The sequence below is a fragment of the Lepidochelys kempii genome, chromosome 23 (genome assembly GCF_965140285.1).
Source record: "Lepidochelys kempii isolate rLepKem1 chromosome 23, rLepKem1.hap1, whole genome shotgun sequence".
NCBI lineage: Eukaryota > Metazoa > Chordata > Testudines > Cheloniidae > Lepidochelys > Lepidochelys kempii.
In genome coordinates, this window is record NC_136402.1 from 4,277,003 (window position 1) to 4,293,745 (window position 16,743).

Sequence of the window (16,743 nt, forward strand, 5' to 3'; positions counted from 1 at the left end):
CCTGGGAGAGGAGTGGAGTCCAGTGGTTAGAGCAGGGGGGCTGGGTTGGTAAGCTCAGCCTTGAGGGCCAGGCATTCCCGTTGTCACCCCCACCTCCTCACTGCCCCGCTTGTCTGTGCCAGGTACAGACGAGCGAGGCAGATGCCTTCTAGGGGGCACTCTCCCTTTACCCCCTCCGCCATGGAATTTGTTCCCCTTTTAACAACATTGGGTCCTGGATGCCTGGGTCCCGTGTAGCCAGCAGCCATGGTTCTGTAGCAGGGGCCATGCTAACAAAATAATCGCATGCACGAGATTCAGTAGCTCCTTCCCAAGGACTTTATTCTGGTGACAGGGCCCCTGATTTCCAGCTTTCCCTGGGGCTCTCTGCTGCTGAGCCACAAGACCCTCCAACCACACCCCCACCACCAGTCAGGGGCAGGGGTCCCGTGGGTTCTTCTGGTTCGGAGGGAAGTAGAAGACGCGTCTCTGGTTTTCGCAGGGCCGGTAGGGGGAGAAATCCCAGGCTCCCTCCTCCAGGCACCCAGCAGAGAAGTTGCTGAAGAGCGAGACCTTGAGCTGCACCAGGACCTGGCGGGCCTGTGGCACAGTGAGAGGGAAGAAGGGTGGTGAGGCATAGAACTGAGGAGCAGAAGTAAAAGCTTTGCCACGCAGTGACCTGCGAAACTCCCTGCTGCAGGAGGGCCAGATCCTCTCATAGCTTCAGCAGAAGGCCCCAGAGGCTCAACAAAAACACACAGCCCTACCCAGCCCCACGGCCCCATTTTCTGTGACCCCAAGCCCCTGCTCGGCCCCAGCACCCACAATCTCCCTGCCCAACCCCCATGTCCCATTCTCTGTTACCCAGTATCCCCTGGGGCTCTGCCCAACCCCAGCACCTCAGCCTCTGTTTTCCAGAGTGCCCCATAGGCTCTGCTCTCACCCAGCGCCCCACTGTTTATTACCCAGAATCCCTGGTGGTTCCTACCCTACCCCACAGCTGTTGCCCACAGGCCCCTGGAGAGCGCGAGAAAGGCACCCACCTGGTGGTCGGTCACACACTGCAGCTCATGCTCCTTCCCCAGGATGGGCACCAAAGCCTCCTGGAGGGTGTGGAGCTGTGGAGGCAGGATGGGACAGGTCAGCAAGCAGGACGCTGCAGGGGTGATGGGGGAGGGAATTCCCCCCTCCACAAACCATCCTCCGCCGAGGGCAAACCCAGCTGGAAAAGGCCAGGGATCCCAAGGGGCGGGATGAACTGAGCCCTAGGGAGTCTGTGGGGCAGGCGCGCTCAGGGTACCTGGTAGCTGTGATTGCAGGACGGGAGGATCCCGGCTCTCTGGAATGCTCTGTGCGAAAGGGAAAGGAATTGGGGTCAGACGGAGGGGCAGGGGGAGGTAAAATCACCCCACGACCCCCAGCATTGCAGTGCCACCAGAACACCAGCCTCCTCCATGAGCCCCGACCCCACCCCATAGAGCACTGCCCGAAGAGAGGGAGCCCCACCTTCCCCATAGACAGAACCACCCCCCCGACAGAGACCCTATTCACCCCATAAACATCCCCCTGAGAGAGAGAGTGCTGAACTGTAGATCGCCCTGCTGTAGCTCCCCCGAGAGACCCCAGTACTGTACATCGATCCCCGAGAGAAAGCCAGACCCCTGTTACAGATTGTCCCAACCCCAAACTGTACAGCCCCCTAAAAGAGAGATCCCCAACACTGAGCTCCCCTCACTATAATCCCCCAACACTGAGAGAATCCCCGCAACACTGAGGGATCCCCCAACACTGAGAGATCCCCAACTACAGATTTCCCAACACTGAGAGATCCCCCCGACTACAGATTCCCCAACACTGAGAGATTACTGACAACAGATCCCCCAACACTGAGAGATCCCCCCTCTATAGATCCCCAACACTGAGCTCCCCTCACTATAATAGTTTTTAAGGTCAGGCTTGACAAAGCCCTGGCTGGGATGATTTAATTGGAGATTGGTCCTGCTTTTGAGCAGGGGGTTGGACTAGATGACCTCCTGAGGTCCCTTCCAACCCTGATATTCTATGATTCTATGAATCCGCCGATACTGAGAGATCCCCCAGCACTGAGAGATCCCCTCACTATAGATCCCCCAACACTGAGCGATCCCCTCCATACAGAGCTCCACCCCCTAGATCCCTTCATGAGAGATCCCCTTGTGGCAGATCCCCGTCTCCCCCATGAGGAATCCCAGTCGCGCAGCCCATAACCCAAAGCCAGTGAACGACCAAGCCCCTGCCCCGGTGGGAGCTTTGCTGTCACCAAGGGGTGGGGTGGGGTGGGCGTTGGAAGTGTGCCCCCCCCCCGCAGGGGGCTATTCTCCCTTGCTATCCGGCCTGGCTGCCCGGCTCACCCCGTGCCTGGCTCACCCGTCGACGTTGTACGTGGTGCGCAAGCCGAGGGCCGCCCCGAAGTACTTGCTGGGGGAGCTCAAGGCCTCCATGCACCCAGCGCAGGTCCCGTGCTTCTGCCACTCTTCCCTCCTATGGTGGTGGGGGGGAAATAAATGCCCATGAGTCAGTCACATCCCCCCCTCCAGGCCCCATGCTGGAAATCCAGACTGGGGGGGGGGGGCAGTGGGATCTGCCAGCCATGACACCCGACCCTATAGGGCAGCCTCCACACACCCACCTGTGCCTATGGCCTCTTGAGTATCCTCTCTGCGGCCTCCCCACTACCCTCCCGCCCAACTTTCTCCTCTGCAGCTTCCCCCCCCCACAGCTCCCTCCCCTGCAGTGCCCCCCCCACGTTTTCTCCCTGCAGCTTGCCCCATTTCGCACCCCGAGTCTGAGCTCTAACCTCCCCCCACATGTCCACAGCGGATTCCCCCCTGGATCCCCTCCCCTCCACCACCAACCCAGCCACTCCTCCCCCTGATGGGCCTGAGATTCCCCCCCCAACACTCCCCGGCCACCCCACTCACCAGAATTTGAAGCTGCTGGCGTTGAGGAAGCTGGGCCAGTGCTGGGCCAGCTGCTGGGGCAGATCCTGGCGTAGGAGAGAAAAGCAGGTAAGGCTGAGAGGCCCCTCCCTTGTCCTGGGCCGGGGGGGGAGAGGGGTCCCACAATTTGGCCCAGGGTCACCCTCCCCTGTACAGAGGAGACATCAGATCCCAGCAGGCTGCACTCCAGCTCCATCCCCTCTGAGATGAGACCACAATCCATCAGTGCCCCCCAAGCCGGGGAATCACCCCTTCCTCCCCATCCCCCCTGCCAGGACTCCAAGAGGAGGCAGCAGCCCCCCCCCCCAGTCTCTCAGCCACGTACCCCTAGGGTGGAGTCACATAAGGGGGGATTTATTCTTTCCATTCCGCAGATCTAACCCTCAGCCCTGCTCTGCCCGTATATGATTCAGGGTCTGGAGCAGTTGGCCCCTTACCCACGGCTACCAAGGAGACTCCAGGAGAAGGGACTAGATTCCCCACGGCTTTGCATCCATTCACACCAGTACCTCTCTCACACATGGGGAAACTGAGGCACCCGGGGGGGAGACTTGGCCCGCCCAAGGTCAGACAGGGAGTATGTGGAAGAGCCAGGAACAGAACCCAGGAGTCCTGGCTCTCAACACCCACCCCACTCTAACCACTAGACTCCCCTCCCCTCCCCTCCCCTCCCAGAGCTGGGCAGGGAACCCAGGAGTCCTGGCTCCCAGCCCTGCTGTGGTTGGATCAGGACGTCTGGATGTGGGGTCAGCAGGGCATCACTTACCATCAGGTCAGAGGGGAAGAGCTGCCAGCAGCTGCAGCAGTTCATGACATTGCTGGGCCTGGGATCAAGGGGCACAGAGTCAGGGGAAAGGCCACTTTGACCCCACGCCTCCCACCTGCCTCGAGGGGCGTCTCTCACCAGAGCCCGTGGATGGTCCAGCTGTCGGCAGACTCCGGGATGACACAGTCGAACCTCGGCCCTAGAGCCTCCAGGCAAAGGAACGGGGAAATGGTCACGTCCCAGTTTAGCCCACCACCCCTCACTGAGCTATTCCCACTGGAATCAGGACTCCTGGGTCCTATCCCCAGCTCGGGGAAGGGAGTGGGGTCTAGTGGTTAGAGCAAGGGGACAGGGTTCCAGTCTTGGCTCTCCCTGCCTGCCCTTGAGCCAATCACACCCCCTCCCCGTGCCTCATTTTCCCCATCAGTAGCACGGTGATACCACCACCTACCCAGCCGGGGGCGGCAGGGTGTGAGCTTAACCTGATGCTGTTATAAACCAAAAAAATACCACCTGGGGACCCCTTCCCAGAACGGGGAGGTGGGGGGGGGGGAGCCATGGGAGCACATGTTCCAGCTCAGGCTACCCTGCCCTGACGCACCCCGGGGAGTCCGCTCAGATGGTCGCCCGTCTACCCACAGGGGTTGTTTAGACCCGTCCGACTGAAATGACAATATCCAGTCAGGCAGCGAGTGTCTCACGGTGCCGGGGAGGGCTAGGTTGTCACCTTGCTCCTACCCAGGGGTCGGACGCTCCATAACGCCAGCCAGAGGATCAGAGCAATGGGTCCATCTAGTTTGGCATTGCACCCCTGCGTCGGAGCTACAGGCCCATCTAACCTGGGATCCCCCACCCCCAGCCCCACCAGGTCCAGACCAGTCTAACCTGGTATTCTCCCCCACCTCAGGTCAGACCACAGACCCAGCCGGCCCCACGTCCCCTGCTCTAGGGCAGACCACAGACCCAGCCGGCCCCACGTCCCCTGCTCTAGGGCAGACCACAGACCCAGCCGGCCCCACGTCCCCTGCTCTAGGGCAGACCACTTACCTGGCTGGCCCCACATTCCTTGCCCTAGGTCAGACCACGGGCCCAGCTGGCCCCACGTCCCCAGACCTAGGTCAAACCACGGGCCCAGCTGGCCCCACATTCCCTGCCCTAGGTCAGACCACGGGCCCAGCTGGCCCCACGTCCTCAGACCTAGGTCAGACCATGGGCCCAGCTGGCCCCACATTCCCTGCCCTAGGTCAGACCACAGGCCCAGCTGGCCCCACGTCCTCAGACCTAGGTCAGACCACGGGCCCAGCCGGCCCCACATCCCCTGCTCTAGGGCAGACCACAGACCCAGCCGGCCCCACATTCCCTGCCCTAGGTCAGACCACGGGCCCAGCTGGCCCCACGTCCTCAGACCTAGGTCAGACCATGGGCCCAGCTGGCCCCACATTCCCTGCCCTAGGTCAGACCACAGGCCCAGCTGGCCCCACGTCCTCAGACCTAGGTCAGACCACGGGCCCAGCCGGCCCCACGTCCTCAGACCTAGGTCAGACCACGGGCCCAGCCGGCCCCACATCCCCTGCTCTAGGGCAGACCACAGACCCAGCCGGCCCCATGTTCCCTGCCCTAGGTCAGACCACGGGCCCAGCTGGCCCCACATTCCCTGCCCTAGGTCAGACCACGGGCCCAGCTGGCCCCACATTCCCTGCCCTAGGTCAGACCACAGGCCCAGCTGGCCCCACGTCCTCAGACCTAGGTCAGACCACGGGCCCAGCCGGCCCCACATCCCCTGCTCTAGGGCAGACCACAGACCCAGCCGGCCCCATGTTCCCTGCCCTAGGTCAGACCACGGGCCCAGCTGGCCCCACATTCCCTGCCCTAGGTCAGACCACGGGCCCAGCTGGCCCCACATTCCCTGCCCTAGGTCAGACCACAGGCCCAGCTGGCCCCACGTCCTCAGACCTAGGTCAGACCATGGGCCCAGCCGGCCCCACATCCCCTGCTCTAGGGCAGACCACAGACCCAGCCGGCCCCATGTTCCCTGCCCTAGGTCAGACCACGAGCCCAGCTGGCCCCACATTCCCTGCCCTAGGTCAGACCACGGGCCCAGCTGGACCCACGTCCTCAGACCTAGGTCAGACCATGGGCCCAGCCGGCCCCACATTCCCTGCTCTAGGGCAGACCACAGACCCAGCCGGCCCCATGTTCCCTGCTCTAGGTCAGACCACAGGCCCAGCTGGCCCCACGTCCTCAGACCTAGGTCAGACCACGGGCCCAGCCGGCCCCACATCCCCTGCTCTAGGGCAGACCACAGACCCAGCCGGCCCCATGTTCCCTGCCCTAGGTCAGACCACGGGCCCAGCTGGCCACACATTCCCTGCCCTAGGTCAGACCACGGGCCCAGCTGGCCCCACGTCCTCAGACCTAGGTCAGACCATGGGCCCAGCCGGCCCCACATCCCCTGCTCTAGGGCAGACCACAGACCCAGCCGGCCCCATGTTCCCTGCCCTAGGTCAGACCACGGGCCCAGCTGGCCCCACATTCCCTGCCCTAGGTCAGACCACGGGCCCAGCTGGCCCCACATTCCCTGCCCTAGGTCAGACCACGGGCCCAGCTGGCCCCACATTCCCTGCCCTAGGTCAGACCATGGGCCCAGCCGGCCCCACATTCCCTGCTCTAGGGCAGACCACAGACCCAGCCGGCCCCATGTTCCCTGCCCTAGGTCAGACCACGGGCCCAGCTGGACCCACATTCCCTGCCCTAGGTCAGACCACGGGCCCAGCTGGCCCCACATTCCCTGCCCTAGGTCAGACCACAGGCCCAGCTGGCCCCACGTCCTCAGACCTAGGTCAGACCACGGGCCCAGCTGGCCCCACATCCCCTGCTCTAGGGCAGACCACAGACCCAGCCGGCCCCATGTTCCCTGCCCTAGGTCAGACCACAGGCCCAGCTGGCCCCACATTCCCTGCCCTAGGTCAGACCACGGGCCCAGCTGGCCCCACATTCCCTGCCCTAGGTCAGACCACAGGCCCAGCTGGCCCCACGTCCTCAGACCTAGGTCAGACCATGGGCCCAGCCGGCCCCACATCCCCTGCTCTAGGGCAGACCACAGACCCAGCCGGCCCCATGTTCCCTGCCCTAGGTCAGACCACGGGCCTAGCTGGCCCCACATTCCCTGCCCTAGGTCAGACCACAGGCCCAGCTGGCCCCACGTCCTCAGACCTAGGTCAGACCACGGGCCCAGCCGGCCCCACATCCCCTGCTCTAGGGCAGACCACAGACCCAGCCGGCCCCATGTTCCCTGCCCTAGGTCAGACCACAGGCCCAGCTGGCCCCACATTCCCTGCCCTAGGTCAGACCACGGGCCCAGCTGGCCCCACATTCCCTGCCCTAGGTCAGACCACAGGCCCAGCTGGCCCCACGTCCTCAGACCTAGGTCAGACCATGGGCCCAGCCGGCCCCACATCCCCTGCTCTAGGGCAGACCACAGACCCAGCCGGCCCCATGTTCCCTGCCCTAGGTCAGACCACGGGCCCAGCTGGCCCCACATTCCCTGCCCTAGGTCAGACCACGGGCCCAGCATTGGCAAGCAGCCACCCCTGCTTTAAGTCCCGAATGTGTAATTCATACTGTGCTTGTGGTTGTTCCACTTGCTACCTGTAGGTGGCAGCAGCGGCCAGGTATGGGGGCTGGAGGAGCAGAGGTGCTGTGGGGCAGGGATCAGATATAGGGGGGAAGGTTTGGGGGTGGGACAGCGGGCACTCACCACGCAGAATGATCCCGGCCACATCTGGACAAACTTCATGCACTTCCAGCTGCAAAACCTAGAGAGGCAGAGCAGAGCTTTGCAGAGACCACACAGGGGCTGGGGCGGGTGCGGGGAAGGAGATGGGGAAGCGGAAAGGAAGGGTGGCCTAGGGGTAGGTGGCTTCAAATCCCAGCTCCCTACAGATTCCTTGGCCTTGGGTGAGTCACTTAGTCTGTGCCTCAGTTTCCCCATATGTACAATGGGGGTGATAGCCTAGCCCTGCCCTGCCTGGCAGGGGCGGGGTTGTGAGGCTAAAAGTACCAAAGACTGAGGTACCGAGATGCTGCGGCAATGGGGGGCTGCACAAGTAGCTAAGAGAGACAGGAAGTGGAAAATATGGAGCTGATTCGGAGTCACCCCCTTTCTGCACTTGGGACAGGGACAGGATGGAAGGTGGCTTTAAGCCCCCTTTGTCCTTTCCCCCGCCATCCCCATTCTTGGCCCTGCCAGGGCAGCCCTAACTCACACTCTGTCCCCTTAGGAGTGGAGAATAGGAACAGCACAAGGCCCTCCAGCCACGCTCCCGGTCTGCCTCTGGGGGCCAGAGAATAGCCACAGCCCAGTGCGCTCCGGCCATGTCCCCAACCCACCTCCTACGCTGGGAGACCCCCTGCAAGGTGGGAAGAGAGATTCCCAAGGGGCTTTCCCCTGCTCCTACCTCTGTGTTTCTTAACCAGACGTTGCACTCCACACGGTCACCAATGCTAAACCCTCCTCCCTGCCCCCTGGATGAGTGGGGAGAGTCCCTAGCTAGGGAATGCTCTGCAACTTGCTTGCAGGGCAGGTGGGGACTCGAAGCTGTAATCTAGGGTCAGTCCCCCCAGAATCCCCGTCTGAAGCCGGCTGGGGATGGGGATCAGTGTGCCTACAGGTCCAGCGAGCTCTCAGCTGGTCCCTAAGAATAGGAACGGGGGCCCTGGACCCCTCTCTGCCCCCCCCCAGGGCTGGAGCCAGTGGGCACCAATGCAAAGGAGCACTCACTGCCGGTGGCACCTACCCGATTCGCTCCACCCGTTCCTCCCGGAGCATCTCCGCTCCGGCCAGCCACAGGAACACCAGCAGAGCCCCTCGCACCATCGTCCCTGCAAGGCAAGCGCCAAACCACTGACACGGGGGAGCAACGGCGGCCACAGTTGTCCCCGTACTGCACGGGCCATGTCCTGCCAAACCCCCCGGGGTGGCACCCGTCCTTGGTGGAAGTCACTGCCCAGGGGCGGATTCGGCCAGACATCTCTGGGTCTGTGCGCTGGGCAACTGCCACACACAGCCAGCACCCCAGGGTGGGAGCCCTGGGTTGGATCCGGCACCTCTCGGTTACCTCCCCGGGGGAGTTAATGGGGCGCACTAGGAGGAGGATGCTGGGGGCTGGGAGTCGGGAATCTGGAGGGATCTGGGCTTGGAAAGCTCAGTTCACAAACTTCCAGCTTACCCTGCTCGGTCCGATCCGGCTGGCGCCAGAGAGAGAAGCTGCCAGGCCGAAGGGTGGAGCAGCCGGGGAGCCAAAAATGGAAACCCCTCAAGCTGGTTTCACTTCTTCATGCAGCAGAACACGCCCCTCGAGCACAGATGTCTGGGGACCGTGGGGGCCTTCAGCTGCCACCATCAGGAAGTTCGGTGGCTGGGTGGGTGCTGGGAGGGGGGATCTGGGGAGCTGCCCAAAGTGGATCCATGATGGATGTTCCTCTTACTCCATACTCAGTAAAGGGAGAGGATGGGGGGAGATCATCTCAGGTGAGGAGGTGCCTACCAGGGATTACAGAGGAGCAGCCCCAGGGCGCAGAGAATAATCAGCGCAGGGTGCTCCGGTCATGCCCCCGATCCGCCCCCTATGGGCCCTGGGGGCAGAGAACAGTCACAGCGCAGGGCTCTCCGACCATGCCCCCGATCCGCCCCCTATGGGCCCTGGGGGGCAGAGAACAGTCACAGAGCAGGGCGCTCCAGCCATGTCCCCAGTCCACCCTCTCTGGGCCCTGGGGGGCAGAGAACAGCCACAGTGCAGGGCTCTCCGGTCATGCCCCCGATCCACCCCCTATGGGCCCTGGGGGGCAGAGAATAGTCACAGCGCAGGGCTCTCCGGCCATGCCCCCGATCCACCCCCTATGGGCCCTGGGGGGCAGAGAATAGTCACAGTGCAGGGCTCTCCGGCCATGCCCCCGATCCGCCCTCTATGGGCCCTGGGGGGCAGAGAACAGTCACAGCGCAGGGCTCTCCGGCCATGCCCCCGATCCGCCCTCTATGGGCCCTGGGGGGGTGGGTTCTCGGGGGGGCTCTTTCCTGTTCCTCAAGGGCCTAAGCCTCAGGCCTCTATTCTCCCTCCTCTTGGGACCTTCCCTGTCCTCTCTCCCCACCCCCCGAGGAGGCCGTGGGGGGAGTCCATGGCCCCGGAAAGGTGCCAAGGTCTCTCGGCTTCAGCGTGCAATTTGAGCTCAGCTGCTGCCCTTAGTCTGGCAGCGGGACGGGCAGCGAGCCAGCCCCCCGCCAGGCAGCGTCCTTGTAAGGCTGGGACAGAGGGCGAGGGGCAGAGGGGCCAGGAGAGACGGAGACAGGCGACGAGAAGAGAGGAGAGGAGAGCGCGGCCCCGGCCCAGGACGATGCAGGCCCTTCTGGTAACGACCGCCGAGCCCTCGCGGGGCCCGCGGGGTCCAACCGACCTGGCTTCTCAGACCCTGCCCCCCGGCCCTTACTAACTGGGAACAGGCACAAGTTCCAGCCCGCCCCCCACCTCCGCAGCGCAAAGCCACCCCCCCCCCCACGGCCCAAGCACCCCGCCAGCCCCAGCCCCCTCATCAGGGTGCAAGTCCCCAGTCGGACCCCTCCAGATCCACCCCCCATCTAAACACCCCCGTGGATCCAGCCCCCCTCCACACACCACCCATCTAAACACCCTCGTGGATCCAGCCCCCCTCCAGATCCACCCCCATCTAAACACCCCTGTGGATCCAGCCCCCCCCTCCAGACACCCCCATCTAAACACCCCTGTGGATCCAGCCCCCCTCCAGACACCCCCGCAATCTAAACACACCCGTGGATCCACCCCCAATCTAAACATTCCCATGGATCCAGCTCCGCTCTGGATTCATCCCCCAATCTAAACACATCCATGAATCCACCCCCAATCTAAACACCCCTGTGAATCCAGCCCCCCTCCAAATCCACCTCCCAATCTAAACACCCCTGTGGATTCAGCCCCCCTCCAAATCCACCCCCCAATCTAAACACACCTGTGGATCCACCCCCAATCTAAACACCCCTGTGGATTCAGCCCCCCTCCAAGTCCACCCCCCAATCTAAACACACCTGTGGATCCACCCCCCAATCTAAACACCCCCATGGATCCAGCCCCCACCAAGATCTAAGCCCCCATTCCAACCCCCGCTCAGATCCAAACCCCCCCCCCCCCGATCCAAATCCAAGCACCCCCTCAGCTCTAACCTCTCCCTGGATCCACACACCCCCTCACAACCCAGACACCCCCAGCTCCAAGCAGGTCCAACCCCCCAGATCTAAACATTTCCAAGATTCAAACCCCCCCCCGCCCCCTTCAGGTGCAGCCCATGTGTGTGAATTGCTCCCCTACGCTTTGCCTCTGCCTCTAACCTTTGCTCCCTGATGGGCACTGGCTTTTCGCCTTTGTAGTCTGGTTTTTTAAACCCATCAGTCTGGTATCTTTAAATAGTGAGGCCCTGACCCTCCTCTGCTGTGCTGCAGTTTCAGCCCAGTGTAAACACTGGGAGCAACTCCTGATTTACACCTTGGGTAAGCAAGAGCTTGACCAGGCACTGCGAGACTTATTGTGTATTACGGTAGCGCCTCAGACATGGGCCACGAGCCCATTGTGTTAGGCACTGTATATTTTTATGGCTCTTCGGTGTATTACGGTAGTGCCGAGAGCCCCCCTCACAGACCAGGCCCCCACTGCGAACTCACACAGCGCCTGGCCCAAGGCCCTCCCCATCTGCGTATAAGACAAAGACAACAGGTGCAGGCGGACAGGGGAAGCGCCAGGGAACATTCCCAATTAAAGGCCCAGACTCCAGCTTTGGTCCATTTAGCGTTTTCACCAGATCCTACCGGTTCTGGTTTTCTGATCCATCCCATAATGACTCTGGGAAACCCCCCAAACCAGAGCTCTTCTTCTCCCCACCCCCGCCCCATGCATATACACACAGACACAGATTCCCACAAACTGGAAACAATTCAAGTACCACTGGGCTGCGTTGTCACGTGTCTGGGAAGGGGCAGGCACAAAAAGCCCCCGAAACTGCAAAGCAATGTAAAAAAAAGGGGGTGAGAAACACGCCCAGGAATGGATCTGCCTGGCACCTCGCTCAGTGTGCTTTGGCATGTAGATTCGGTAGACAGGTGGGTTGGTATGGTGAGTAGAGGGAGGGATGGGTGCTAGGTAGAGTGACTGGCATGTAAGCAGCTAGATAGAGGGCTGCCTGGCAGAGGAAGGGTGGCCTGGGCTGTGACTCGCTGTGTGACCTGGGGCGAGTCACTGCATCTCCCTGGGCCTCTGGTTCCCCCTCTGTAAAATGGGATAATCAGCCTTCCTTCGGCTGGTTAGACTGGGAGCCCTTCAAGGCAGGAGCTGACTCTGACTCGGTGCCCTGATCTCATGAATCTGATGAGGTTCAATAAGGATAAGTGCAGGGTCCTGCACTTAGGACGGAAGAATCCCATGCCCCGCTACAGACTAGGGACTGAATGGCTCGGCAGCAGTTCTGCAGAAAAGGACCTAGGGGTGACAGTGGACGAGAAGCTGGATATGAGTCAGCAGTGTGCCCTTGTTGCCAAGAAGGCCAATGGCATTTTGGGATGTAGAAGTAGGGGCATAGCGAGCAGATCGAGGGACGTGATCGTTCCCCTCTATTCGACATTGGTGAGGCCTCATCTGGAGTACTGTGTCCAGTTTTGGGCCCCACACTACAAGAAGGATGTGGATAAATTGGAGAGAGTCCAGCGAAGGGCAACAAAAATGATTAGGGGACTGGAACACATGAGTTATGAGGAGAGGCTGAGGGAGCTGGGATTGTTTAGCCTGCAGAAGAGAAGAATGAGGGGGGATTTGATAGCTGCTTTCAACTACCTGAAAGGGGGTTCCAAAGAGGATGGCTCTAGACTGTTCTCAATGGTAGCAGATGACAGAACGAGGAGTAATGGTCTCAAATTGCAGTGGGGGAGGTTTAGATTGGATATCAGGAAAAACTTTTTCACTAAGAGGGTGGTGAAACACTGGAATGCGTTACCTAGGGAGGTGGTAGAATCTCCTTCCTTAGAGGTTTTTAAGGTCAGGCTTGACAAAGCCCTGGCTGGGATGATTTAACTGGGAATTGGTCCTGCTTTGAGCAGGGGGTTGGACTAGATGACCACCTGGGGTCCCTTCCAACCCTGATATTCTATGATTCTATGATTCATCAAGGCGTCTGGGTCGCTATGTGTACAAAGAAGAAGAATACTGCATGGGGTGGCTAGCTCAGTAGAAATAAATGTTCCCTGCCCAGTAGGAAATGACGCTTTGGAGCCAGGGAGCAGAGAGTTTGGAAGGGGGAGGAGTGAGTGGGGCAGTAGGCTTGGGTGTTGAAATGCCATGGTGGATGTTAATCCTCCGAAGTCCCTGGTGGGCTGCAGGGATGTTTTCTAGGTGGATTAGATCAGCTGCTTCAGGGGCTAAGCAGAAGAAGGGTATAGATAAGGGGGAGTAAAGAGGGGTAGACCTCAGAGGTGGGGTGGAGGGAGAGGAAAGGGCACAAAGGCCTCTGCAGCTGCAGTTTCACTTTCCCAAGGTGACTTTAGATCTATTGGTGTGAGCAGTGGGATCCCCAGTCCTTCTCCCAGCAGTGGCCTTAGGGAGGCTGCCCTGGGAAATCTGGACCCCTCTGCCACTCTGAGAGTTTCTTCGCAGCCTCTGCAGCACCATGAAATCTTGTAGCAAACTGACGGGTCCTCACTATGGCCCCATCAGATGCACACGTGCTCCTGGCAGCCCAGATCCTGCAGCGTGAGTCAGATCCTGAACCCCGTTACTCAGCAGTATAAATCCATGAGGCAGACCCTGGGTGCTGTTCGTCCCCACTGGCTGTCTCGCTGTCCCAGCCTCAATAGCCAGCCCCACTTTCACATGTGCTTTCACGTCCCCAGGGGAAAGCTCCAAGCAGCTGCTGCTTTCACTCTGCCTGTTCAGGAAACAGAAGCTGCCCTGGGGTGTCACACGGTGGAAGGACGGGGAGCTCCTGAACCAGGCTCCACTATACAACCCGGGTCTGCACCCAGCCGTCTGTTATACCACCCAGCCCTGCACCCTCCCTTGATCCAGCCCAACCCTTCTAGATTGGCATGTGGGAATCTTGACAGCCAGGCCCCCTGCTCCAACCCACTAGACCCCACTCCCCTCCCAGAACCCAGGAGTCCTGACCCCCAGCCCTCCCCACCATCTCTATCCCACTAGACCCCACTCCCCTCCCAGCCCGGGAACAGAACCCAGGAGTCCTGATCCTCAGCCGGGGTTTGTGACACCGGGGACCGATTCTCTGCTGGCCTGGGCCTTGTATTGGCATTTGCCTGCATTAGATGCAAAGCAGGGTGGAAACCAGAACCCAGCAAGATGATTCTAGTCTCACTCAGCCCGGTGTAAATCAGGAGTGACTCCCCTGGGGCTCATTCCCCTCTCGCCCAGCCCGGTGTAAACCAGGAGTGACTACCCTGGTATCAATGCCAAGACAACTGGACCAAGCCGGACTGGGCCATCTCCTACCAGGGGCTGGGACCTAGGGGGATGAGGGGTTGATTTCACTCTATTCTGTAGGTTCCTCATCCCCTTTGTCCTCCCCAACCCCATCCTCCCTCCCCTGGCCGTGTCACAGACCTCCCACGTGAGATCCCTCCGCTCCTTCGCCACCTCCACCCGCCACCAGATGAAAAACAAAGTCCCCGAACATCAGAAGCTCTTTCAGGTGAGACAGACCCCAGCTTGGCTCTTGGGGGTTAAGAAAGGTGAAGGGAGAGGGAGGAGCCAGGGGATGGAGTAGAGTTGGGGGTTGGCAGTCAGGACTCCTGGGTTCTGTCCCCAGTTCTGGGTGGGGAGTGGGGTCTAGTGGTTAGAGTGCGGGGGGGGGGGGTTGGGGGTGGGAGCCAGGACTCCTGGGTTCTGTCCCCAGTTCTGGGTGGGGAGTGGGGTCTAGTGGTTAGAGCAGGGGGGGTCAGGACTCCTGGGCACTATTGCCAGCTCTGCCATGGATCTTGGGGGTAGGGATTCAAGTCCCTTCAGCTATCTGTGCCTCAGTTTCCCCACCCATTAAACAGGGATGGTAGCCACATGGGGGTGTTGGTAGGGTTAGGGTGTGGGGATCCCAGCATGAATGAGGGGAATGGGGAGAGAAAAATGGAACATTGACCCCCACTAGAATGGGGCAGCTACCTCCTGTGCACCCCCTCAGAGCCTGAGGTCACTCTATAGCATCCCTGCCTCAGTTTCTCCACTTCTCAGGGCTCCCTCAATCACACTGAGAGCAAACTCTTATCTGGGTCAGCAACACCCTCCTTGGGGCTGGATTTGTTACCCCAAATCCAATGCTTAAACCTCCAGCCAGTCCATGCCACTCATCTCTCCCCCAGGGCTCACCCAGGCCTGCAACCATCCCAGCTAAGGGCTGCCTTCCTGGTCAGCCCCCTCTGGGGCATCCTGCTGCTCTTTATAGGGACAGCAGCTCCCCTGCACCCAGCTGGTTCTGCCAATTAACCCCACCCCAGCCCAGGAGTGGGGGCAGGGCTAAGGGGATGGGGCTGGCTGGCTGGCTCTGGGCCTCTAGCCCTTAAAGTCGCAGTCCACCCCTTTACACACACCCCCAACCGGCCCTTTCCTGGCTGGGAAGACTCTCTGAATTTGTCCCATTCTCTGCATAAAGGATGCCCCATTGCTCGGAAGTGCAGGGACCCTTGCAGTTACTGGGGGGTGGGGGCTGGTTTCCTGACCCCCCCCCCGGTTTTCTTTCTGTGCCTAGGCGGATAATGGCCTGCCCGTGCATCTGAAAGGGGGCATCATGGATGGCTTGCTGTATCGACTCACAATGGCCATTACTGTCTTTGGTAGGTGCTGCTCCCGGCTCAGAATGGCTGGGTTCTAGCCCTGGCTCCTGGAGGGGAGTGGGGTGTAGTGGTTAGAGCAGGTTGGGGGCTGGGAGTCAGGACTCCTGGGTTCTATTCACAGCTCTTTCAGAGGACTAGGGTCTAGTGGTTGGGGGGGCGGGTTTGGGAGTTAGATCTCCTGGGTTCTAGCTCTAATGCAGGGACTAGTGGTTAGAGCAGGGAGCTAGGAATCAGCACTTCTGGGTTCAGTTATTAGCTGTTTAATGGAGCTGCAGCAAATCCCACCCCGGGTCATGAGCACAATCTGAATCCTTGAATATTAGGGTTGGGAGAGACCGCCATCAATGTAACCCTGGTAGCTCTTAAAATAAAAGCCCAGGCCAGACTGTGTGTTTCAGGCCAGACAGAGAAATGAAACTGATCGAAGCCTATTTTGCTCCTTGTTGTAATGATCCTTTTCTAGTCCATTTCCCTTTTGATTTGAGATCAGCCCCTTTGTGGACTCGCAGAGGTATTGAGGGGGAAAGATGTGCTTTGCTGCTGTGAATGAGGCGGGGTGTTGTAGCATTTCCCAGTGCTTAGAGCAGGGGGGCTGGGAGCCAGGACTCCTGGGTTCTGTGTGCATTAGGGGGTATGGTTGAGGACTTGGGCCTCTCTTTCTATTCTGAGAATCCTACCAGTCATTCTCTTGCTGTTCCAGGCTCCTGTTACTCCGTCTTCTCGCTGGTCAGAGCTGCTTTCCCCCAGAAGAATAAATGAGATGGCAGCCTGGACTAGCTGGTTCCCCTCTCCCCCTGCTCCACAGGGGCCTGTTTGGGGCTGGAAGCAGAGAGCAGACAGCCATGTACTTTAAGAAAACCCCTACCGTCAGAAATCAATAAAAAGCACCTTTAAAAACTGTGTCAGGGTAAGACACCCCCCCCTTTGGGGGGCAGGGGGTGAGTGGGGCAGGTCTAAAGTGAGCACAATGAGGGGATCCAGCACCAGCTTTGTTTCTTTCCAAATACTGGAATGACTCTCAGCAGTTGCAGGGCTTGATGTAAGACTCAGAAATTCTGATTCCCAGCTCCGCTGACCCCGCACTGCCTTTGCTTCAGGAATATCCTGTGGCAGAGGGTTCCACAGGTTAACAGGGA

General features: G+C 60.3%; 2 protein-coding genes across 2 annotated transcripts; one reads left to right on the forward strand and one right to left on the reverse strand.

The window, feature by feature from the left end:
* Window positions 1–306: 306 nt before the first annotated feature.
* Window positions 307–9,022, reverse strand: LOC140902063 (ribonuclease T2). Its single transcript, XM_073321713.1, has 10 exons — window positions 8,952–9,022; window positions 8,520–8,604; window positions 7,481–7,538; window positions 3,862–3,929; window positions 3,724–3,781; window positions 2,940–3,004; window positions 2,386–2,499; window positions 1,280–1,328; window positions 1,023–1,097; window positions 307–579 (listed from the first exon to the last, which is right to left on the reverse strand). Exons 2-10 carry the CDS (start codon window positions 8,597–8,599, stop codon window positions 412–414), a joined length of 735 nt encoding a protein of 244 aa, XP_073177814.1. The 5' UTR covers window positions 8,600–8,604; window positions 8,952–9,022; the 3' UTR covers window positions 307–411.
* Window positions 9,023–9,926: 904 nt separating this feature from the next.
* Window positions 9,927–16,504, forward strand: COX7A1 (cytochrome c oxidase subunit 7A1). The gene is made up of 4 exons (XM_073321632.2): window positions 9,927–10,128; window positions 14,386–14,475; window positions 15,523–15,607; window positions 16,308–16,504. Exons 1-4 carry the CDS (start codon window positions 10,114–10,116, stop codon window positions 16,364–16,366), a joined length of 249 nt encoding a protein of 82 aa, XP_073177733.1. The 5' UTR covers window positions 9,927–10,113; the 3' UTR covers window positions 16,367–16,504.
* The last annotated feature ends 239 nt before the right edge of the window (window positions 16,505–16,743 follow it).

Coding starts and splice junctions, on each gene's coding strand:
- COX7A1 (XM_073321632.2), top strand. Junction 14,476..15,522: donor AACATCAGAAGCTCTTTCAG/GTGAGACAGACC, acceptor TTCTGTGCCTAG/GCGGATAATGGCCTGCCCGT. Junction 15,608..16,307: donor AATGGCCATTACTGTCTTTG/GTAGGTGCTGCT, acceptor TTGCTGTTCCAG/GCTCCTGTTACTCCGTCTTC.
- LOC140902063 (XM_073321713.1), bottom strand. CDS start 8,599: ATGGTGCGAGGGGCTCTGCTGGTGTTCCTGTGGCTGGCCGGAGCGGAG. Junction 3,930..7,480: donor GGCCGGGATCATTCTGCGTG/GTGAGTGCCCGC, acceptor CTTTGCCTGGAG/GCTCTAGGGCCGAGGTTCGA. Junction 3,782..3,861: donor TGGACCATCCACGGGCTCTG/GTGAGAGACGCC, acceptor CCTTGATCCCAG/GCCCAGCAATGTCATGAACT.